At 45.9% G+C, this 22,254-nt stretch overlaps 6 protein-coding genes and 3 long non-coding RNA genes across 9 annotated transcripts; 5 read left to right on the top strand and 4 right to left on the bottom strand.

The window, feature by feature from the left end:
• Positions 1–67: 67 nt before the first annotated feature.
• Positions 68–2,368, bottom strand: LOC6595434. Its single transcript, XM_002020819.2, has 3 exons — positions 1,649–2,368; positions 1,372–1,443; positions 68–500 (listed from the first exon to the last, which is right to left on the bottom strand). The coding sequence occupies exons 1-3, from the start codon at positions 2,318–2,320 to the stop codon at positions 87–89; spliced, it is 1,158 nt and encodes a 385-aa protein (XP_002020855.2). The 5' UTR covers positions 2,321–2,368; the 3' UTR covers positions 68–86.
• Positions 588–1,286, top strand: LOC6595435 (mitochondrial pyruvate carrier 4). The gene is made up of 3 exons (XM_002020820.2): positions 588–748; positions 807–847; positions 916–1,286. The coding sequence occupies exons 1-3, from the start codon at positions 655–657 to the stop codon at positions 1,204–1,206; spliced, it is 426 nt and encodes a 141-aa protein (XP_002020856.1). The 5' UTR covers positions 588–654; the 3' UTR covers positions 1,207–1,286.
• A 335-nt stretch (positions 2,369–2,703) lies between the features above and the next one.
• LOC6595436 (probable cysteine desulfurase, mitochondrial) lies at positions 2,704–4,302 on the top strand. The gene is made up of 2 exons (XM_002020821.2): positions 2,704–2,888; positions 2,946–4,302. The coding sequence occupies exons 1-2, from the start codon at positions 2,750–2,752 to the stop codon at positions 4,202–4,204; spliced, it is 1,398 nt and encodes a 465-aa protein (XP_002020857.1). The 5' UTR covers positions 2,704–2,749; the 3' UTR covers positions 4,205–4,302.
• LOC6595437 (very-long-chain (3R)-3-hydroxyacyl-CoA dehydratase hpo-8) lies at positions 4,292–5,305 on the bottom strand. The gene has a single exon (XM_002020822.2). The coding sequence runs from the start codon at positions 5,246–5,248 to the stop codon at positions 4,502–4,504; it is 747 nt and encodes a 248-aa protein (XP_002020858.1). The 5' UTR covers positions 5,249–5,305; the 3' UTR covers positions 4,292–4,501.
• Positions 5,306–6,445: 1,140 nt separating this feature from the next.
• On the top strand, positions 6,446–8,993 carry LOC113565715. The gene is made up of 4 exons (XR_003408737.1): positions 6,446–6,920; positions 7,009–7,076; positions 7,137–7,685; positions 8,732–8,993. It is a non-coding gene; the product is annotated as an uncharacterized LOC113565715 (long non-coding RNA).
• A 3,915-nt stretch (positions 8,994–12,908) lies between these two features.
• LOC113565735 lies at positions 12,909–13,465 on the bottom strand. Its single transcript, XR_003408751.1, has 3 exons — positions 13,238–13,465; positions 13,097–13,164; positions 12,909–13,036 (listed from the first exon to the last, which is right to left on the bottom strand). It is a non-coding gene; the product is annotated as an uncharacterized LOC113565735 (long non-coding RNA).
• A 577-nt stretch (positions 13,466–14,042) lies between these two features.
• Positions 14,043–15,454, top strand: LOC6595439 (gastrula zinc finger protein XlCGF52.1). Its single transcript, XM_002020824.2, has one exon. It carries the CDS (start codon positions 14,159–14,161, stop codon positions 15,452–15,454), a length of 1,296 nt encoding a protein of 431 aa, XP_002020860.2. The 5' UTR covers positions 14,043–14,158.
• A 1,268-nt stretch (positions 15,455–16,722) lies between these two features.
• On the top strand, positions 16,723–18,047 carry LOC113565733 (zinc finger protein OZF-like). The gene has a single exon (XM_026988722.1). It carries the CDS (start codon positions 16,737–16,739, stop codon positions 17,973–17,975), a length of 1,239 nt encoding a protein of 412 aa, XP_026844523.1. The 5' UTR covers positions 16,723–16,736; the 3' UTR covers positions 17,976–18,047.
• A 59-nt stretch (positions 18,048–18,106) lies between these two features.
• Positions 18,107–20,368, bottom strand: LOC113565734. The gene is made up of 4 exons (XR_003408750.1): positions 18,833–20,368; positions 18,627–18,708; positions 18,452–18,571; positions 18,107–18,385 (listed from the first exon to the last, which is right to left on the bottom strand). It is a non-coding gene; the product is annotated as an uncharacterized LOC113565734 (long non-coding RNA).
• Positions 20,369–22,254: the final 1,886 nt, after the last annotated feature.

The raw sequence follows: 22,254 nt of genomic DNA, 5'->3' as shown, positions 1-22,254 counted from the left end.
ACCAGCGACTGGCTTTTCAATGATCCGATGTTTATGTTATAAGAGATTACTACTGTCATTGGCTGTCAGTGGATGTGCTCTGCTGGCTATTTCTGCCTTTGGCAACCAAAGTACTTGACGCGATGAACAAACTTCAGGGTGGCAGCGTTCTCAATGCCCAGCTCTGTGAGGGTGGCCCGTCCGTTTGAGCGGTCGTCGATCGGCTGATTCGTTTCCACGTTGAAGAGGCCAAAGCAGCGCCATAGAAAGTGCCAAGAAACGAACGCGCGATGATCGTGCCCGTTGCGCAGTGCGGAATAAACTAACTCGCCGGTGGAGCTCGGCATAGCTCCACCAGCAACTTGCTGCTGCCGCTGTGGATCTTCGGGCCCGCCGTCGGCCAATCCACGACGCCTGAGACTCTCTTCGTGCCGCTCGCGCTGTCTTCGCTTGTGCTCGGCGCGAGATATCACAGCCATGGCCTTCTTAAGCTGCGCGATGGTCGGTTCGGGCTGATGGAGCTGCGGAGAGAAAACATTAGAGAGAGCATGCCTCAAGAGAGAGAGTTTTGTTTGGAGTTCCATCGTACATTCGTTGCCTAACCATTCAAAATTCTAAATTGTACAATACGAAAATTGTACAAGATTTCGGATATCACGACAAACATAATAGGATATGAGACTCTTCTCCCTGCTGTATGGCGTCGTCGTCAGAAACGTAGACAGGCGGGTGCCGGCCCCGCTGAGACCCTTTTGGACCTCACCCACGGGTATGCTAACAGATCGGTTTACACTACGGATTTCCCCATTTAAAATTCTTCTGTTAAGGTCCGCAGACAGTCTTCTTTTGGGGTCCTGTTTTCAAATGGGTATGGCCGGATCGGATCCCTCCCTTAGGTGTTTGATCCCCAACATTGCTCTCTCTTTTCTCCTATAGAGCGTGGTTTTAGCTGGGCTTGGTGATGTGCTTAATCGACAGCCGCATCTGATATCAAAAAAGCAGACACTTGTGCTAGCTTTGAGTGGTGTCCTATGGTCTCGCTGGTCTATGGTCATCAGGCCCAGGAACTATAATTATATGGCCTGCAATGCTGTGATGTCTGCTTCCCAAGTCGTCCTGCTGTGGAGGAGCATTAGTAATGATCTGGTCAAGGTGTGGCAGGACTTTCGGTCACCCCGAGGAGTGGAACCCAACAGCACTGTCCCACTTTCTAAACAAGATCATTAAAGAGTCTAAGCATGCTAACAAATAAAACTATTGACGCTGTTCTGGATTGACATTGCGGCGCCAACATTTCACTCGTGAAATATTGATCGATTGGTGATTGAATCAAGCTAATTGATAGGCCGCCGAAAGCGAGTGCAAACAGCTGCGTTTCCAGATACTACTAACCACAATTGTCAGGGTGGTGAGTCCATCTCGCTCCACGAAAATAGTTGTGGCGTTTCCCTCTGCGATGGCAATCTGAAATTATGAAACATATTCAATACGTGAGCACTGACTGGCGCATAACGGTAGCCGTTTCCCACAATAAAGCCGATCAATTAGCATCTGTAGAGTCTTCAGACCGGGCAGTAGGTCAGTCATTGAGAATGACGACATCAATGATGGCAGAACACCCTAGTGTGCTAATTGCTTGCCTCAACTGTGCGAAATCGGGGTCACTTACCTCGCCCAGCAGCTCCGTGGCCGTACAGTCACAGGGTATGTCCGAGAGTACATCGAAACCCTGCAAAATCTGACGGAGTTCTTGCTCTGTGCTGTCCACCAGGTTATTGTGCTCGGAACATTCGGCGGCGTTGCACTGGCGTCGAGCAGTGATCCATGATTTGGTTTTTTTCTTCTTTCCCTTGCGATTGCTTAGTATCTCCTCGTTTCGGTTGCGTGCTTCTCTAATTGCTTTCTTGCGCAGATTTACGGGCATCTGCTGCAACTTCTTGTAGGTCAGGACATTGGTTTCCGGCGTTCTTAGGTGCTCCTCCGGTGGAAAGCGTTTTGCTCTGTGTGGAGAGCGTTCCCTTCTGTGTAGGGAAGAGTGCTCCTTTCTATGTAAGTACACTTTTCTGTGTGGTGAGCGTTCCCGTCTAGATGTCGCAGCGCCTTCTTTTCGGTGTGATGAGCGTTTCCTTTCGTGTGAAGAGCGATCCCGAGACTCTCTACGATCTGACGCAGTGTGTGGGGAGCGTTCTTTTTTGCGGGAAGAGTGTTTCCTTTTGTGTGATGTGCGATCCTTGCGGTGTGAACTGCGTTCCCTTCCATGTGAAGAAGAGCGATCCCTTCTCTGTAAAGAGTGTTCTCTTCTATCAGTAGAGCGATCTTTTCTGTATTCCCCTCTATCCATATTTTTATTTTACGTTGTTTATTGAACAATAAACATAATTTTTGCTCGGCGGCAGATCAGCTGGTTTTGCAGTACAATCGATAGCGCTACAATTACTATCGTAGCTACGTATCAATACATTTTTGCACTTATGTATGTGCGGAGTATTCAATAATTTAAATGAACTGAGGTCAATAAGTGAAGTGAAAGCTATTTTCTTCATACTAAAGCAATATTGGTTGGATCCAGATCGAGATCGAATTGCAAGACTTGTAAGCGAAATCGTATTTTATTGTATAGAAATCGTATAACGATAGATTGCCTTAACGTTACGTTGGTGGCTATCGATAGCACAGTCGATTACCAGCAGCTGATAAGAAAATTAAATAAGTCTTGTGAAATAACTATTACGAAAACTAAACTAACGAATTTTAGAGTACAAATTGTATCATGCAGAAGGTGCTAGGTCACGTGCAAGCGCACGTTCTCCGCACCAAGGCCACAAATGTAGCTGTGGGGGTTGTGAGGCACGAAGCCACAACGGCAGCCGCTGCACAACCAGCAGTAAAATTCGCTGCAACATCTAAAGGTAATGCTATGGAAGATTATACTTGTGTATGCTTGTAAACTGGTACAATATTTGCAGAGTTTCGCGAGCGCCAAGTACGTTTCAACATCAAAAACGAACAGACAAAGGGTCGGCCCTTATATCTGGATGCCCAGGCAACAACACCTATGGATCCACGTGTGCTGGATGCCATGTTGCCCTATCTAACCAATTACTATGGGAATCCTCACTCTCGCACGCACGCCTATGGCTGGGAATCGGAAACAGCTGTGGAGAAGGCACGCGAACAAGTTGCCAATCTTATTGGCGCCGAAACGAAGGAGATTATATTCACATCAGGTGCCACAGAGTCCAATAACATTGCCGTCAAGGGTGTGGCACGGTTCTATGGCACCAAGAAGAAGCATGTCGTAACCACACAAACGGAACACAAGTGCGTCCTGGACTCTTGCCGAGCACTCGAAAACGAGGGCTTCACAGTCACCTACCTTCCGGTCCAGACCAATGGTATCATCGATCTGAAGCAGTTGGAGGAGGCCCTCACGCCAGAGACATCCCTGGTATCGATTATGGCAGTTAACAATGAGATTGGCGTGAAGCAGCCCATCGACGAGATTGGCAGGCTCTGCAAATCCCGCAAAGTATTTTTCCACACTGATGCGGCCCAGGCCGTGGGAAAGATCCCCATGGACGTGAATTCCATGAATATTGACCTGATGTCCATATCGGGGCATAAGATATACGGACCCAAGGGTGTTGGTGCTCTGTATGTGCGTCGCAGGCCTCGAGTTCGTTTGGAGCCCATTCAGAGTGGCGGCGGGCAGGAGCGTGGCCTGCGAAGCGGCACAGTCCCAGCGTCTTTGGCCGTAGGCCTGGGAGCAGCTGCCGAGCTGTCCCAGCAGGAGATGGAGTACGACAAAAAATGGATAGACTTTCTATCTAACCGCTTAGTGGATCGACTTTCGAAAGCACTGACACACGTCATCCGCAACGGGGATGCTGTGGCCACCTACAATGGCTGTTTGAATTTATCGTTTGCCTATGTTGAAGGAGAGTCTCTGCTGATGGCCCTCAAGGATGTGGCCCTAAGCAGTGGCTCTGCTTGCACATCGGCCTCCCTAGAGCCATCCTATGTGCTGCGAGCCATTGGCGCCGACGAGGATTTGGCGCACAGTTCCATTCGGTTTGGTCTTGGACGCTTCACGACGGTCGAAGAGGTCGACTACACAGCGGACAAGTGCATCAAGCATGTGGAGAGGCTGCGCGAGATGTCGCCGCTCTGGGAAATGGTCCAAGAGGGCATAGATCTCAAGTCCATACAATGGTCCCAGCACTAAGTGAAAAAGAGATCCAATATTTTAGCCGTTACTGTTACAATACAATACAATAATTATAAAACCCCAAAATAAATTAGTTGCAACGCCTTTGGAAAAAAGTATCTAGTTTATTTGTACACAAAAACCACCTAATAGCTAAAGCTTACGCGTCAAAATCGAATATGTTTGTGCAAGAGGTGAGGTAAGAGGCGACCCCAAAAGCGAACGCGAAACGCTTACGACGACCGACTCCAAAGTGCGACGACGAGCGGTATGCAAATTGAATCCGGAATTTGTGTCGTGCTGGTTGGGCAAGGTTCAATGCGCTTTCTTCTTTTGGACAGAGGCAGCTCCGACGGCGCTGCTGGCGCCGCCAAGGATCTTGCGGCGCTGGGCAAACATGTGCAGATACAGTTGGGGGAAGATGGGAATGTAGCCGAGCATTACAATCCACAGGAAGGCTAAGTAGGAAAAGGTTGCGTTCCATTTGTTCGGCATCACCGTGCTCCACACACTGTTTTCCCTGGCATAGCTCTGGGCCCACCAAAAGCACAGGAGCTCGCCGGTGACGCCAATCGGGTACAGGACAATGAAGGTGGTGTAGCGCAGGAAGACCACAAAGTGTGGCACCACTTTGACAATGTTCAGCGCATAGTAACCATAGCGGATGATCTCCGTGATGGCCCAGGCAAAGAGGGCAATGGGCAGACCTGGCGATACCTTGCCCGTAGGCGTGGCCATGACCACTCCAACGACGACCATCATGCGGCTGAAGACTTGAAATCCGGTAACCACCGGATTAGATTTCACCAGGCCAAAGGCTGCGTTGAGGATTTCCACAAAGGCTGCATTCTGGAAAATAATGACAGCCACTTGTGTGTAGTCCCAGAGCGTTATCTGGGCGCGGAACTCGGGGCCCTGCAGCAGGTAGTAGTTGACCAACTGATACAGGATGTAGCTCCAGCCGCCCACCTGCACAGCGTTGTAGCCGATAAGGTAGAGTTTTGCCAACGCCGACGGCTCTTTGGAGGCAGACTTGTTTGACTTGGCTACTTTTGCGGACATTTTCAACCAGCGTGAACTTTCACCTCACCCCTCGACTAATAAAATGATTAAATTTAATCACAGTCGTCAAAGCTTATCGCGCGATTGTCGCTTTCACCTGTTGACCAAAATATACCGTCCGACCCTCAGGAATATACCAATATATACCGTCTGATTTTAAAAATATACCATATACTGACGAATTAAACTTCTATATTGCTGATTTTTATATTCCGTGGAATATTTAATTAGATAGTTAGCTAGCTAAGACCTGAGGGTCTAAACTCATAAATTTATCCGATTATTACATCAATTTCCTATAAGACTGGTAAACTTTAAACTCTCATCATTATTGGATTGTTTATAAAATTAGGTTTGAACAAAACCGCTCAACAACAATTTCCAATAAACTAACTTAATTACACAGTAACTACACATTCGCTACATATTAACTACATTTTCATGTAATTACCAAAGGCGACACCTGAAGGGGAAATGTGTACGTTTCAAAAATTTTTGCCCGTTTTTTTTCATTTAAGCCCCATGGAAGCGCCAGTGTGAAAAACCTCCGTTATCCATGACTTTTTTCCGACATTTTTGAAAAAATTGAGATTTTGACGGCAAACGATCAGGAGTTCGATGCTGATCACGAATTAGTATTCGATGTGGACTCCTGTCCATTGCTCTAAGTGGCATTTCTACACGGTTTCTACATTGGTGCATTGGACAAGAGGGTGAGTCCATAACGCGTCTTAAAATATACTGGAAAATACTAGAAAAAACTATGAAAAGTATAAAAATTGCGAGGTGTGTGAGCTAGACGTGGTGGCAAGAAAGCAAGAAAATCCGATGAAGTATACGGTCTGACCCTCAGAAATATACCAAAATATATACCGTAAATATACTGACGAATTAAACTTCTATATTGCTTGATTTTTATATTCCGTGGAATATTACTGGCTAGATAAAACATTTTGCCCAGCCCACATAATTTTATCCGATTAATTAATCAATTTCCTACTTTACGGGCTTAATTTATCGATCATCAGCTCAAATTTAGTCTCTGTCCCAAGAGCTACACGAATCAATGCTCATTTGAAATTAAATCCCATCTTCCCATAAATTCCCATCGACCATATCAGTGTTCTCAGTGCTCCAAGTCATTTATTCAAAAATCCCTTCTCATTACAGAGGATCGAATGTATACATGTACCTTTTGCTCGAAGTCTTTTTCTCAATCATAAACCCTCCGAAGTCACATCCGTATGCATACGAGTGAACAGCCCTACCAATGCTCTAACTGCACCAAGGCATTTAAACGTAAAGGACATCGAGAATGAATCATTTGCCCGCGCAAAAGCCCCGATTAAATCTATAACTGTTTTTCACTGAGCATTTTGTAGCGGGCGAACGAAAGCTAAGATTCACTCTGATTAATAATAACCGTGTGCATATTTAATGGTTTTAATAAATCTATATCATCAAGAAAGAATCAGGAAGAATCATCAAGAATGTGGACAGTTACGCCGATGACGTCCACTGATATGTTAGTCGACCGTTAAACATAATAGATGAGTGTATCAACGTTAGCTCATTGGAATAATGACGTACGACGAACGTGCCTCGCAGGTGCATGCATTACCGAAATCGTCTTCCCTCCTGCACGATGCTTTACCTCATCGGCTTGGACCGGGTAAGTTGTCCTTGTTTACCCCATATTCATCTTTTCCATTGAATATCCTTCCTTGGTTCTGCTTCTCTTATTCTTGTATTCCCTCCAGCTCTATTTGGCGAGACGCTTTCTGGAGACAAACTGCTATGCCGTGATCCCCTCCTCTGACCCCGCCAGGTAAAGTTATTAAGTTATTATTTATTCATTTACTTTATTTAACTCTTTCTTTCATTTTAGCAGGTCGCACCCTCGGGTGGCAAGGAATACCTCTTGAGTGCCCGCGGATACCGATATGACCAGGGGCATCACCTTTTTGGTCTTCCGGTTCATATAAGCAAGTGTGCGCCTGATGATGTCTGTCCAATTCAGGCGCCTGACCAGCTGACATCGCGAACTCCCAGCCGGCTCTCGAGCCATGATTCTTGTTGCTTTTTGTTTTCTCCTCCACTGGTGATTCCGCCGTAGTTCCTCGTCCTCTGTGACAGCCACTGGCTTGCCTGTCCTGATGCCGCTGAAACGTTAGTGATGATCAGTGAGCTGCAGTGATCGACGGCGGAGTTGTTGGTTCACGCCAACGGGAAATAATGTCAGCAACCCCCCATTCATAAGCTGCCGAATGAAACGCTGGGCTTCAGCTTCGAGACGCGGGTTTTTGGAGTCCTTAGCGAAGTATCAAGGATATTTTTCCAAATACACGAACCTATGGAACGGCCAGATCGGCCCACAAATAACGAAGAAAACAGGAAAAATATGACTGCAGAAAATATCCTGGATCTTTGGCCCATGGTAAGGACTTCACCAAATCAAATATTTTCTTAAGATCACAGGAAGCTGTTGCACGCCTAGATCGGAACCATAAATAGCGAAAAAATCAAAATATGTATGAATCATGAAAATCGAGATTTTGATGCCGTTCGATAGTCTGGATCATCACGATCCTGGGAGAGCTGGTTCTTTACCGATCGGCCCCTAAATACCCGAGATATAGCCTTTCGAATATTTGGATTTTGCATTTCATTATAGTACTGGGTTTTTCTGCACACTATATCTCTGCCATACGGCAGCCGATCGGAGTTCGGCATGTCTTTTCGTGATCGGGAGGGTCTTGCCAGTCGACTGCCATCGAAAAAAGGGACATCCATTTTTTCACGATTTTCGCCAAAAATCATGATGGTTACATCATTAAATTTGCCAAAAATCGGCCTCATTTTCATAGTCGACATTTTGATGCTGTTTGACAGTCTGGATCATCACGATCCCGGGAGAGTTGGTCCTTCAACAATCGTCCCATAAATAGTCGAGATATAGCCTTTTGAAGATTTCGATTTTATATTTCATTAGAGTACTGTTTTTTCTGAAAGCCATATCACTTCTTTGCTGCAGCCGATCGGAGTGCGGCATGTCTTTTCGAGATCGGGAGGGTCCTGCCAATCGACTGCCATCGGAACACCGATTCGCTTGTTTACCAGGGGCATAACCTTTTTGGTCTTCCGGTTCATATGAGCGAGTGGGTGCTCGATGACGGCTGTCCACTCCAGGAGTCTGACCGACTGACATCGTGAACCCCCGCTGGCTCCTGCGCACGTGGCCACGATGCCGTGCGCCCCTCGGGACATGATTCTTGTCACGCGAGGCTGTGGCTTTCTGTCTGACATTTTGGTCCAGCCACTGCTACGGCCCTCTTCCTTGCATGCCACGCTGTTTTCTTCGTCTTTCTAGTTCGCTCGCTGTCGGTAACTTCTCGTCCTCTGTGGCAGCCACTGGCTGGCCTGTCCTGATGACGCTGCTATATATAATTGTGGATATATTTTTAATTCTATCTTCCTTCACAGAGAACTTACATATGTACCCTACGCTTTGCCACAAACCATGTCGTATCTGATTTGACCCAGCCAGACGGTCCTATCCAAGCATGAGCGAGGCGTTTTCGAGTCAGACCGAGTATCCCATTGCAAGATTCATACCTAACAAGCCATCGTCATCCTTCAACATGGTGATCGACAACAAGGACTTTGACTATGGCCACCAAGGGAGGCCCTACGCGGGACGCTAGATACACTCATCCATTCATTTAGATAGTACTTAAAAAATGTTTTCCACTTTTTTATTTATTTATACTAAGCTAAGTTTTGATGAATAAAACTATTGAAAAATCATCCTTGCTGTATCCTTAATCGGGGAAACTATCTCGATTGCAAAAAGGCGCGGCACGCCGAAATCGGTTCGCAAATAGCGGAGAAAACTAAATATTTGTAGTTGGGGAAAATGTCCTTGATCCTTGATAAGGACTAGCAAAACAGAGAAATTTTTCGGATCACAGGGAGCCATCGCAGACTCAGATCGGTCCACAAATAGCCGAAAAAACTAAATATGTATGGCTGGGGTTTTTGGAGTCCTTATCAAAGGATCAAGGACATATATCTGATTAGGGGAAGCCAGGGCACGCCCCGATCGGGCCACAAATAATGGAGAAAATAAGATATATAGGTCTGGGGACAATATCCTTGATCCTTGGTCCTTGATAAGGACTGCATTAGATCAAGGATGCTATTCCGAACACAGAAAGATGACGCATGTCCCGATCGGGCCACAAAAAGCCGGGAAACTAGAAATGTATGGTTGGGGCGGTTGATGTCCTTACCGAAGGATCAAGGATCAAGATCTGAGCACGTGGTTCCTTGGCACGTCCCGATCGGACCTAAAATAATGGCAAAAACAATATATATACGTATGGAGTAAATATCCTTTATCCATGGTCCTTGACGAGGACTCCATCAAATCAGGGACATTTTTCCGATCACAGGAAGTCGTCGCACGTCCCGATCGGGCCTCAAATAACGGAGAAAACAAATCTAGGCTGTAATTTGTTATTTTTGAAAATGTAGTTCAAGAAATCACCGATAGGGGCGCCCCCGTACAAAAGAAAAGACTCGCGGCAAATGGCTGGGATACCAGGCAAACAGAAATCAGCAGAAGGTCGATGATTTTTTTAAATTTCGAGCCCCCTAAGGTATGCTGCGAAAAATTTTTGCAGTTCCTACAGTTGCTTGCTGCTGATTTCTGTTCGCCTGGTATCCCAGCCATTTGACGCGAGCTATTTTATTTGTACGGGGGCGTCCCTATCGGTGATTTCTTGAACTACATTTTCAAAAATAACAAATTACAGCCTAGATTTGTTTTCTCCGTTATTTGAGGCCCGATCGGGACGTGCGACGACTTCCTGTGATCGGAAAAATGTCCCTGATTTGATGGAGTCCTCGTCAAGGACCATGGATAAAGGATATTTACTCCATACGTATATATATTGTTTTTGCCATTATTTTAGGTCCGATCGGGACGTGCCAAGGAACCACGTGCTCAGATCTTGATCCTTGATCCTTCGGTAAGGACATCAACCGCCCCAACCATACATTTCTAGTTTCCCGGCTTTTTGTGGCCCGATCGGGACATGCGTCATCTTTCTGTGCTCGGAATAGCATCCTTGATCTAATGCAGTCCTTATCAAGGACCAAGGATCAAGGATATTGTCCCCAGACCTATATATCTTGTTTTCTCCTTTATTTGTGGCCCGATCGGGGCGTGCCCTGGCTTCCCCTGATCAGATATATGTCCTTGATCCTTTGATAAGGACTCCAAAAACCCCAGCCATACATATTTAGTTTTTTCGGCTATTTGTAGACCGATCTGAGTCTGCGATGGCTCCCTGTGATCGGAAAAATGTCCCTGATTTGCTAGTCCTTATCAAGGATCAAGGACATTTTCCCCAACTACAAATATTTAGTTTTCTCCGCTATTTGCGAGCCGATTTCGGCGTGCCGCGCATTTTTGCAATCGAGATAGTTTCCCCGATTAAGGATACAGCAAGGATGATTTTTCAATAGTTTTATTCATCAAAACTTAGCTTAGTATAAATAAATAAACAAGTGGAAAACATTTTTTAAGTACTATCTAAATGAATGGATGAGTGTATCTAGCGTCCCGCGTAGGGCCTCCCTTGGTGGCCATAGTCAAAGTCCTTGTTGTCGATAACCATTTTGAAGGATGACGATGGCTTGTTAGGTATGAATCTTGCAATGGGATACTCGGTCTGACTCGAAAACGCCTCGCTCATGCTTGGATAGGACCGTCTGGCTGGGTCAAATCAGATACGACATGGTTTGTGGCAAAGCGTAGGGTACATATGTAAGTTCTCTGTGAAGGAAGATAGAATTAAAAATATATCCACAATTATATATAGCAGCGTCATCAGGACAGGCCAGCCAGTGGCTGCCACAGAGGACGAGAAGTTACCGATAGCGAGCGAACTAGAAAGACGAAGAAAACAGCGTGGCATGCAAGGAAGAGGGCCGTAGCAGTGGCTGGACCAAAATGTCAGACAGAAAGCCACAGCCTCGCGTGACAAGAATCATGTCCCGAGGGGCGCACGGCATCGTGGCCACGTGCGCAGGAGCCAGCGGGGGTTCACGATGTCAGTCGGTCAGACTCCTGGAGTGGACAGCCGTCATCGAGCACCCACTTGCTCATATGAACCGGAAGACCAAAAAGGTTATGCCCCTGGTAAACAAGCGAATCGGTGTTCCGATGGCAGTCGATTGGCAGGACCCTCCCGATCTCGAAAAGACATGCCGCACTCCGATCGGCTGCAGCAAAGAAGTGATATGGCTTTCAGAAAAAACCAGTACTCTAATGAAATATAAAATCGAAATCTTCAAAAGGCTATATCTCGACTATTTATGGGACGATTGTTGAAGGACCAACTCTCCCGGGATCGTGATGATCCAGACTGTCAAACAGCATCAAAATGTCGACTATGAAAATGAGGCCGATTTTTGGCAAATTTAATGATGTAACCATCATGATTTTTGGCGAAAATCGTGAAAAAATGGATGTCCCTTTTTCCGATGGCAGTCGACTGGCAAGACCCTCCCGATCACGAAAAGACATGCCGAACTCCGATCGGCTGCCGTATGGCAGAGATATAGTGTGCAGAAAAACCCAGTACTATAATGAAATGCAAAATCCAAATATTCGAAAGGCTATATCTCGGGTATTTAGGGGCCGATCGGTAAAGAACCAGCTCTCCCAGGATCGTGATGATCCAGACTGTCGAACAGCATCAAAATGTCGACTATGAAAATGAGGCCGATTTTTGGCAAATTTAATGATGTAACCATCATGATTTTTGGCGAAAATCGTGAAAAAATGGATGTCCCTTTTTCCGATGGCAGTCGACTGGCAAGACCCTCCCGATCACGAAAAGACATGCCGAACTCCGATCGGCTGCCGTATGGCAGAGATATAGTGTGCAGAAAAACCCAGTACTATAATGAAATGCAAAATCCAAATATTCGAAAGGCTATATCTCGGGTATTTAGGGGCCGATCGGTAAAGAACCAGCTCTCCCAGGATCGTGATGATCCAGACTATCGAACGGCATCAAAATCTCGATTTTCATGATTCATACATATTTTGATTTTTTCGCTATTTATGGTTCCGATCTAGGCGTGCAACAGCTTCCTGTGATCTTAAGAAAATATTTGATTTGGTGAAGTCTTTACCATGGGCCAAAGATCCAGGATATTTTCTGCAGTCATATTTTTCCTGTTTTCTTCGTTATTTGTGGGCCGATCTGGCCGTTCCATAGGTTCGTGTATTTGGAAAAATATCCTTGATACTTCGCTAAGGACTCCAAAAACCCGCGTCTCGAAGCTGAAGCCCAGCGTTTCATTCGGCAGCTTATGAATGGGGGGTTGCTGACATTATTTCCCGTTGGCGTGAACCAACAACTCCGCCGTCGATCACTGCAGCTCACTGATCATCACTAACGTTTCAGCGGCATCAGGACAGGCAAGCCAGTGGCTGTCACAGAGGACGAGGAACTACGGCGGAATCACCAGTGGAGGAGAAAACAGCGGGGGACGCAAGGAAGATGGCCATGGCAGTGGCCGGACCAAAATGTCGGACAAAAAGCAACAAGAATCATGGCTCGAGAGGCACACATGGCTCGTGGCACCGTGTGCGGGAGCCGGCTGGGAGTTCGCGATGTCAGCTGGTCAGGCGCCTGAATTGGACAGACATCATCAGGCGCACACTTGCTTATATGAACCGGAAGACCAAAAAGGTGATGATGCGACCTGCTAAAATGAAAGAAAGAGTTAAATAAAGTAAATGAATAAATAATAACTTAATAACTTTACCTGGCGGGGTCAGAGGAGGGGATCACGGCATAGCAGTTTGTCTCCAGAAAGCGTCTCGCCAAATAGAGCTGGAGGGAATACAAGAAGAAGAGAAGCAGAACCATGAGAAAATTGTCAATGTGGGAAACAAGGATATTTTACCCGATCAAAGCAGATGAGGTGAAGCATGGTGCAGGAGGGAAGACGATGCCGGTAATGTACGTCGTAAAAAGTGCAGGTAAATAAATGTACCAGATGCTGGCGCTATGTACGCGATCATGGCTGCAGTATGTGGCCTGCTCATGATGATGCCGCCGACCCAGGGATCTAATCAAGAAAGCTCGCTTGCGCTTAACAGCCCATTCAGTGTGTTTTCTCATTTTCTCATTTTCATTTTCTCAAAACAAAACAATTCACATTAATCATTAATGTTCAGCCACAGACATGTATTTAATGAATATTAGGAATATACAGTTCAATCTCATACACAAATACTCATAAATAAAATTGTCCATGTCACTTCATGTGAATGAATATGACGACACGAAAAATACATTAGCAACTAAGAATAGACAATAGCACTTGTAAACTCGAACCCACCAAAAGGGATCAAGCAATAAACTATCTACTTTATTGCTGCCAAGTACCTAAGCAAATGCACTGAAATGTAACCCCCGCACAGAGTAAGTGTACCCAATCTAAAAATACACTCACAAGGAGCCTGTGCGTTCCTTCCCATAGAATAAGAGTACCACTGCTAGCTATATAAGGAGATGCATTTGTTCAATAAAAATCAGTATCAGAAACAGTACCATAGCTGCCTGGCACTCATCTTCCATCGCAATCAACAGAGGCTATCGCCGTGTCTTCAGATCCTCCGTTGCGCACCGTAGGATACCCACTCCGCAGTCCAACTGGTTCAAGTTCTAGTTGCGACGACCAAACTGTAGACGGTTTATGTACCGTATGCAACCCAGCTTCCTACACACACACACACACATTAACAATTAATATTCAGTAAAGCTACACCATCATATCAGCAGAGTGCATTCCGTTTATTAAGAATCATTTACTTGCAGGAGTATGGAGGAAATATGCAGAGTTTGCATGGGAACGACTGGAGCATCATTAAACATTTTTGATGAAGCACAGAAATGGGACCCTTGCATTGCTGACATAATAGCGGAGTGCACCGGGTACGTGGTTTGGCGAGGAGACTTACTGCCGGAAAACATATGTCCGCCCTGCCTTGAGGATGCACTGAGTGCATTCAGCCTTAAAAAAACATGCGAACAAAGCCATAAACTCTATTTCCCATTGATGGAGGAGGATAGAGGAGAAGACATCTGTGATAATCTGGAAGACGATGTGGATTGGGAACCGTCAGATAGTGAAACTGAGAAATTGAACCAATTTGAAACCGATTCGAAGGTTCAAGATGATCAGAATGCCGATCATCAGTTCAAATGTAGTCTTTGCCCAAAGAGCTATGCGCATAAATCGAATCTAAATAGACACAAAAAATTACACACTGAAGAACGACCCTACAAATGCTCAGACTGCTCAAAGTCGTTCAAACTAAAGTCCCATCTTCAAGCACACACCCATGCGCACACAGGTTATCAATGTTCCTACTGCTCGAAATCATTTAAGCAAAAAGATAAACTCAAAGTACACCTCCGTTATCACACTGGGGAGCGACCGTACAAGTGTACTCATTGTTCTAAGGCATTTAAACATAATATATCTCTTAAAAATCACACACAAAGTCACACAGGAGATCGACCATATAAATGTTCTCACTGCTCGAAGTCATTTCGAGAGCAAGCGTCTCTGGAGATTCACATCCCCACTCACACGAGAGTGCGACCATATCAGTGTACTCACTGCTCGAAGTCCTTTTTGTACCCTAAACTTCTACAAATTCATATCCGTACGCACACAGGGGAACGACCCTTCAAATGCTCCCTCTGTTCAAAATCTTTTCAACAAAAAGCCCAGCTCATTCATCACAGCCGTACTCACACTGGGGAGCGACCGTATAAGTGTATGCACTGCTCGAAATCTTTCTCTCACTCCGGAACTCTCCACAAACACATCCGTATGCATACCGGTGAGCGACCCTTTCAATGTTCTCACTGTTCGAGATCATTTAAGCTAAAATCCGATCTAAACATACACACTCGTACGCACACAGTCGATCGTCCCTACCAATGTTTCCATTGCTCGAAGTCATTCAAATATAAATGGTATATTAGCAGACACCTCCGTACCCACACGGGGGAGCGACCATATTTGTGTACTGACTGCTCGAAGGCATTCAAACATAAAACATCTCTTAAAAATCACGCCTGCAGTCACTCGCAAAATTATCGCTAGCTTTCCAAATATAAAAGCATATATATGTATATGGAAGCAATTTTGTCTGTAAAATAAAGATAATAAAGCAAAACTATGAAATAGAATAGTCATTCCGAATTTCTGTCCCAAAAAAAGCAGGTATCTGGTTCTAGCATGTACTGCTTCTGTTCTTCACAATCATTCGCTGCAATTCAAGCGCCTTCTTGATACGATAATAGACGCGCAGGAATCTATCTACCTTCAATATCACGTCCATGTGGCCAACATAGTGTATTACATGCTCCTACCTTTCGCACTGGGTCCAGGTGTTGTTCTTGTGCATGATCCTAGATCGTTCCGCCCATGGGTCCTCGGTCCATTGCAGACTTCCTGCAATTTCAAATTTGCATGATTATTATGTTTAAACAAAACATTTGTTATGGGCGGTTTTGGAGAGAGCCGATAGGTATCAGGGCTGAAGAAGAGAGAGACAGCGGCATCTGTAGTGGATCCTGGGAAGCAGGGGCAGAGTTGCGTGGGAGAAAAGGAAACGGGGCGAGGAGGAAGAAAAAGGGAGTTTCCGGTGGAGAATAGTGGAGGCCGCACGAGCCCTGAAAGAAAAAAAAAGGAAACAAAATTGGTGATCGTGGAGACGACGATCCCACCAAGACATCAGCGGCAGGCATCAACATCAGCAGAAGCGGCGGACATCGGCAGCAGCATCCCGGTACTGGCCAGGCCGGAAAACTGGTGCCGTCAAGGAACCGTCAGCGGAGCACCGGCACCAAGGAACCGTCTGCGGAGCTCCGACTGGAGACACGTTTCTGTCCCCACACACCAACCAATTAAACAATATATCACGATCATATAAAAAAAAACACCACGATTAAACGTAAACATCAGGAAGCAACAACTTCTATCAAAGGGGGCTGCCAATTCGGCCGAAATAGGGTTTATTTTTTTTGTTAGTATTTTTTTTGTGTTAGTATTTGTTTCCTTTATATATGAATTATATATGAATTTATATTATGAATTAATGTGACCCGTGAGCTAGCTGGGAACGATAGGCAAGGGTGGCAAAGAGGCGGATCATAACACATTGCAACTTAAAAAGTGGAGTGCGATAGCACATTCATACCGATACCTACTGCGTCCAACAGCACATTTTGTTTGTTTTTCCCACAAAATTTTTCGAGCTATATTTCGCGTCTAACAGCTCAAATTCTTATGTTTTGTGGTCAACACAAAATTCGTGCACCACCACATGTAAGTGCGGTATTTAAGTCTTCCAATCATTTAACATTCATTTACTTGCAGAAAAATGGCGCAAGTATGCAGAGTCTGCATGGCACCGCCAGTCTCCGGACCATTCAAAAACATTTTTGATGAGCCACAGAACTGGGACACTTGCATTGCTGACATGATAGCGGAGTGCACCGGGTACGTGGTTTGTCGAGGGGACTTACTGCCGGAAAACATATGTCCGCCCTGCCTTGAGGATGCAGTGAGTGCATTCAGCTTTAAGAAGACCTGCGAGCAGAGCCATAGGCTCTATATTCCAGTGTTGGAGGAGGCTGGAGGAGAAGACATCTGTCATAATCTGGAAGACGATGGGGATTGGGAACATTCAGATAGTGGAAATGAGCTAACGAACCAATTTGAAAATGCAAAGGTTCACGGTGATAAGGATGTCGATCATCAGTTCAAATGTAGTCTTTGCCCAAAGAGCTATACGCACAAATCGAATCTAAATAGACACAAACAATTACACTCTGAAGAACGAACCTACAAATGCTCCGACTGCTCAAAACCCTTTCGACTAAAATGCTATCTTCGAACACACAAGAAGTCACACTGCTCGAAGTCATTTAAGCTACAATCCGATCTCAAAGCACACACCCATACGCATACAGTTGATCGCCCTTACCACTGTTCATACTGCCCAATGTCTTTTACACAAAAATGCAATCTTCAAGCACACACCCGTACGCACACAGGTGATCGCCCATTCCAATGTGATCACTGCTCGAAGTCATTTAAACAGAAAGGCCATCTTCAAGAACATGTACGTACGCACACTGGTGCCCGACGCTTCAAATGTTCCCACTGCTCGATGTCATTTAAATACCAATACGAACTTAAACAACACATCCAATGTCACACAGAGGAGCGACCATATAAGTGTACCTACTGCTCACAGTCATATCAGGACTTATCTCATCTCCAGGAACACATCTGTACTCCGGCGGAAAGACTGCATAAGTGTTCTTACTGCATACAATCTTTCAGCGATAAATCTAAGTATCTTATACACACCCGTAGTCACACAGGTGAACGACCCTACCCCTGCTCTCATTGCTCGAAATCATTCAAAGGAAAGTCGAATCTCCAGGTACACATGCGATCTCACACAGGGGAGCATCCTTACAAGTGTACCCATTGCTCAAAGACATTTAGATATAGAAACAATAGCTACCACAAACACATACTTGCTCACACAAGCGAAGACAAATTGGGACAGGAAGATACGATTGTACCTAGTGCAGAACGAGGTCTTTAACCTTGTTAACCATAGATGGTCGCTGATACGTTCTTATGTAACAATACATCCAACCTACTAATTCACAACAAATTTACGATTTCTTGGGTTTCTTTTGATGGGCCCAATTAAATTAACTTGGGATGTCGTTCTTCGTTTCAGATTATTTTAGGTTTTATAAGGTATGTATTATTCTCGGACAAAAATAATTTCTTAATCCGAACAATTTTTTGTCCAAGAAAGTTTTGTTAACAAAGCAAACAGAGTCAGATAACATGCATTTACAATGCCACCGGCAAACCATTCCCAGGACCGCTGCTCGAGAACTTTTGCTACCTGGCAAGTGAGCGCCGTCTCCATATTATGCCACCATTTTAGTGTTCTTTCTGATGGGCGCGGGGATGTCGCTAGTTATTTAGGATGAAGGTTTACTAGCGGTACGAGGATTCCTCTCAAGACATTAAGAAGGACTGCATCTTAACATAATAGATACATACCTCAAGTTCTGGCAACGTTCTTCCAACCCTTGTCCAACGTCCAAGCTTGGATCGACTATAAAACTTGGTCGAAATTGACAAGAGCAAGGCTAAAAGGCCTATGGAAGCAAGTCACCTGATCTAGAATATTGATGATTTACTTTTTGGTGACATGGAACCATGTACATTGGCTTACCTGGTTAACATATACTACACAGTAGTAGGGGACTACTATGTGGACCAGATCTGATCTGATAAGTCAGACAAGTCAACAAGATCTGTTGGCAAATATAGAAGCTATAAGCATTTCAGTAAAAATTCAGAAATTCGCTAAGAGCAATCTATCGTAAGCTCTTGTAACTTTGTAATGCTAACTAAAACAATCTGTATCGATACACTTACATTGAAAGCTAACCTTCCTTTCGTAGCAATGATAGTTGTTCGTCTTATTCGCCAAGAAGTTTGATGGTAAATTATTCCGCCTGGCCCATTGTACTCGGTCCGACTGATGTTTCTGCCGATGCCAGCCGGCCTGCATGACCAGGTGGAAGACCTGCTGTTATTTCTGTTCGCCTGGTGGAAACCGAACCGAAAACCGAACGTGTCTGAAAAAGTCCGCCACCACCACGGGGCCCGGCCACGTCCGCACATGCCGCCGCGCGTGTTGTGGGGTAATTTTTTTCCCCAGCTTTGGAGCGATTTCGTTTCGTTTTTGTGACGCTTTGTCGCCGTTGTCGAATTTCATGCCGACCGGTATAAAAGTCTGTGAGAATTGGATAACTTTTGTTCCGATTCGGTATAGACGGCACGTGCCTTTTTGCTATGTACGGGCATGTGGGCGGAGGCCTACAACCACGCCTACCGTGCAAATTAATTTGCTGGGCTGCACATTTAACGCAAATTACTAACTACCTCCCCTAAAAATGGAAAAGAGACAGCAGCAGCAGACAATCACACAGAACGGTATATTTTCAAGAGAGAAAATCCAGCCAGTCAGACGGACACGACGAGGGGAGGCAAACCAAAATCCCATGCCATGCCAGCCGCCCCCTGAAGCCCGTCGACGCCTTGTTATCAGCTTATCAACAATTTGCCATCACTGCTCGGACTGGCGACTGGCGGAGGGCGAGGGTGCGACAGCGTGTGTGTGTTTTGTTGGACGGGCGGAGCGGCAATTTCAGACAGCAGCGCCCACAAAAGGCCGATTGGACAAACCAGGAAAAACGAGACCCCGCCAAAAGTGAATTCCCTCTTTTTCACCAGGCGCCCAGAGAGTACAGCAGGCGGCAATCGAAGCAAATTCAAGCGTCGATGGAGAGCGCAAATGCACACTGTGCCGTTGGTGCGCTCACGCAGTGTGCTAGAGCGGGATGGCAATAGTGTCACAGTGGCAGGGGTTTTTAACGGACTGCCATGTGACGACTGGTCGTTGGTGTGTGTGTGTATGCCCACGGTATGAGTCCGTGGGCTGGCGAAGCAAAGAAATTCTCACATACAAAAACCTGACAAATTGCAGCAGTTTAAAGCCACAAACTAACGGTTATTAGAATGAAATCTGTTAATTGAACAGAACACACTCTTGTGTTCTCACTCTCTCTAGCTCTTGCTACTATAAGAAGGAGGGTAATTTTGAGCACAATCCCGTGGGAGATATGCACTGGCACTGGCACTCCACCTCCAACCGACACAAATGGTGGAAAAAAGGGCAATTGAATCCAAACGAATGGCTAGTTCTGGGTTTGCCCAACAGATGGGGCCACATCAGATTGGCGAATATCAAGCTCTGGGGCGGCCAAAGGCAAAAACTCAATGCTACACGCCCACAAAGTCGCGCTCTCTCTCACTCTCACTCTCCCGCTTTTGTACTTTGCAACAGAAAACATTGTTTGTTTGAACTAAAATTTCTAATGCAAACCCATGGAGAACGAGCGGGCGGCCTCGTCCTCCCGCACCCTACCTACGCACGACCCACTCACTGCAATCGCTCGAACATTTTGCTCAATTTTGAGTAGTCATTTTGTTTGCTCACATCACAGGCCAACAGAAAATTGCCCCAACGTCAGGGCCATGCCATCCATTTCATTCGATTGTGACTATGAGCCATATAACTGCTACTTACGATAAGATGGCGTTGGCTTGGCGTCGCGGCGCGTCGCGAGAAACTGAATGATCATCATGTAGAGCGCCATCGGCGGAAGTTGCGGGCACCTCCACTCCGGCCGGACATTTTGTTTTGTGCCCGTCATTTTGCTTATTGCACAAAATTCTGCTGGGGTCGCAGCAACCAGCGCTCGTTGCGGGCCACAAAACTATTTCCTAACCACAATGACAACTAACAGCAAAGCCAAAGAAATGAAAGGAAAAAAGCATCTATTATTGTGGGCGTTCAACGTTTTCCCACATGCATCATAACAGGCAAGCAGCAGAAGCGAAACAGTGTGGAGGCACCGAACAAGAGAAGCGTACGGCCCCAAAAGATAAAAAATAATAAACCAAAAAGCAGAGAGAGCCAACTATTGGCCTCACCACCACCATCGTCGTCTGCCTGCTCGTGTGTACCACCGGTATGGGGAAGAAGAAGCGCCAAATCGTGGGGAAACCAGTTTGTTGGCACGGGCTCCAAGAGCCTCTGCGAGAGTTCTGCCATGGTCAGCGTGTGGTCAGCTTTTGATGTTTGCCCTGGCTTTTTTTATTTTGAGCAGCCCTACTGCATTGGAGTGCTTAACAGGCGCAAATTGAGCGGAAACCAGACACGGTGTGAAAATGAATGAATAGAATACTAAATCTGTCTCAATTTGTAGCTAACCAATGAGAATGCATATGTACATATGGACCCCATCTATTTATTCTCTTTGGGTCATTTACTTCTCACAATTTAAACGAAGTGTCTGACAGGATTATCGAGCTGGTGTAAAATGTAATTTAACAGGCGGCTTTATCCGGAAAACATTTAAGATTTCCTATAAACAGGGGGACGGGGCGGATGATAGCCTTGAACTGCACATAAAATAAATGAACACGAAATACGTAACCCTGAACGTAGCGACGCACTGTATTACTTCATTCCCTGCCGTTTTGGCCGAGTGCCAAGAGAAGCTAACGCCCTATAACCCATCTTCACAGTCCGCAGTCGACGACTGTTCCCCTTTGGATCCCATCCACTGGCCAGTCGGCCAGTCGATGTCAGACCACGCCCTGACCAAACACAAAATGCACGGGCTCCCCACTGTCGGAGAATGGTGGGGTCCGAGGGCAGTGCGCGTTTTTGATTTGCGCTGCCGATGATGACGCCAATGCCGAGGCGGCGTCCACTTGTTGCCGCATTGTGCGCGCCTGTTCCCGAAACTGGATTTTGGGGCCTGACTGACCGCACTATTAAGAAACGGGACGGACATGCAAGGCGTTGACACGTTGCGACGGCTAATGTACCAATCAACCTTCGAATCGTACCGGGACCCAAAACGTTAGTACCGCTGCTGTTTGTTCTGCTGCTGCTTGTTCTGCTGCTGCTGCACTGTGGCAATTAGCGAATAACCTTAACCTTAGCTTCCAAAAAAGCTCAAATCACAACCTGTGCTATGAGGCGCCCAAAAATGTTTAGCTGGTAGCTGTGGCACCCAAAATGCGCTGTGGCCCCCAAACACACTACCAACCACCGGCGAGAGTTCAACGCCACGCATCGAGTGGATATCACATACACTCACAAACACAGAGGAACTTGTTTCTGCGGCGCTCATCTCAATGCCACTCGAAAATAATATGAACTCATCGACAGTCAGTGAGGGCCCCCACCACAACCCCCACTTCCGTTCCAGTATAGCAAG

This window comes from Drosophila persimilis, unplaced genomic scaffold (assembly GCF_003286085.1).
Source record: "Drosophila persimilis strain 14011-0111.01,24,50 unplaced genomic scaffold, DperRS2 tig00000191-arrow-pilon, whole genome shotgun sequence".
Lineage (NCBI taxonomy): Eukaryota > Metazoa > Arthropoda > Insecta > Diptera > Drosophilidae > Drosophila > Drosophila persimilis.
The sequence above is the reverse complement of the archived record's forward strand: the minus strand, read 5'-3'. Positions and strand labels throughout refer to the sequence as shown.

Coding starts and splice junctions, on each gene's coding strand:
- LOC6595435 (XM_002020820.2), top strand. CDS start 655: ATGAGACTCTTCTCCCTGCTGTATGGCGTCGTCGTCAGAAACGTAGAC. Junction 749..806: donor CTTTTGGACCTCACCCACGG/GTATGCTAACAG, acceptor TCTTCTGTTAAG/GTCCGCAGACAGTCTTCTTT. Junction 848..915: donor GGGGTCCTGTTTTCAAATGG/GTATGGCCGGAT, acceptor TTTCTCCTATAG/AGCGTGGTTTTAGCTGGGCT.
- LOC6595434 (XM_002020819.2), bottom strand. CDS start 2,320: ATGGATAGAGGGGAATACAGAAAAGATCGCTCTACTGATAGAAGAGAA. Junction 1,444..1,648: donor CCACGGAGCTGCTGGGCGAG/GTAAGTGACCCC, acceptor TCATAATTTCAG/ATTGCCATCGCAGAGGGAAA. Junction 501..1,371: donor TCACCACCCTGACAATTGTG/GTTAGTAGTATC, acceptor TTCTCTCCGCAG/CTCCATCAGCCCGAACCGAC.
- LOC6595436 (XM_002020821.2), top strand. CDS start 2,750: ATGCAGAAGGTGCTAGGTCACGTGCAAGCGCACGTTCTCCGCACCAAG. Junction 2,889..2,945: donor ATTCGCTGCAACATCTAAAG/GTAATGCTATGG, acceptor CAATATTTGCAG/AGTTTCGCGAGCGCCAAGTA.
- LOC6595437 (XM_002020822.2), bottom strand. CDS start 5,248: ATGTCCGCAAAAGTAGCCAAGTCAAACAAGTCTGCCTCCAAAGAGCCG.
- LOC6595439 (XM_002020824.2), top strand. CDS start 14,159: ATGGAGGAAATATGCAGAGTTTGCATGGGAACGACTGGAGCATCATTA.
- LOC113565733 (XM_026988722.1), top strand. CDS start 16,737: ATGGCGCAAGTATGCAGAGTCTGCATGGCACCGCCAGTCTCCGGACCA.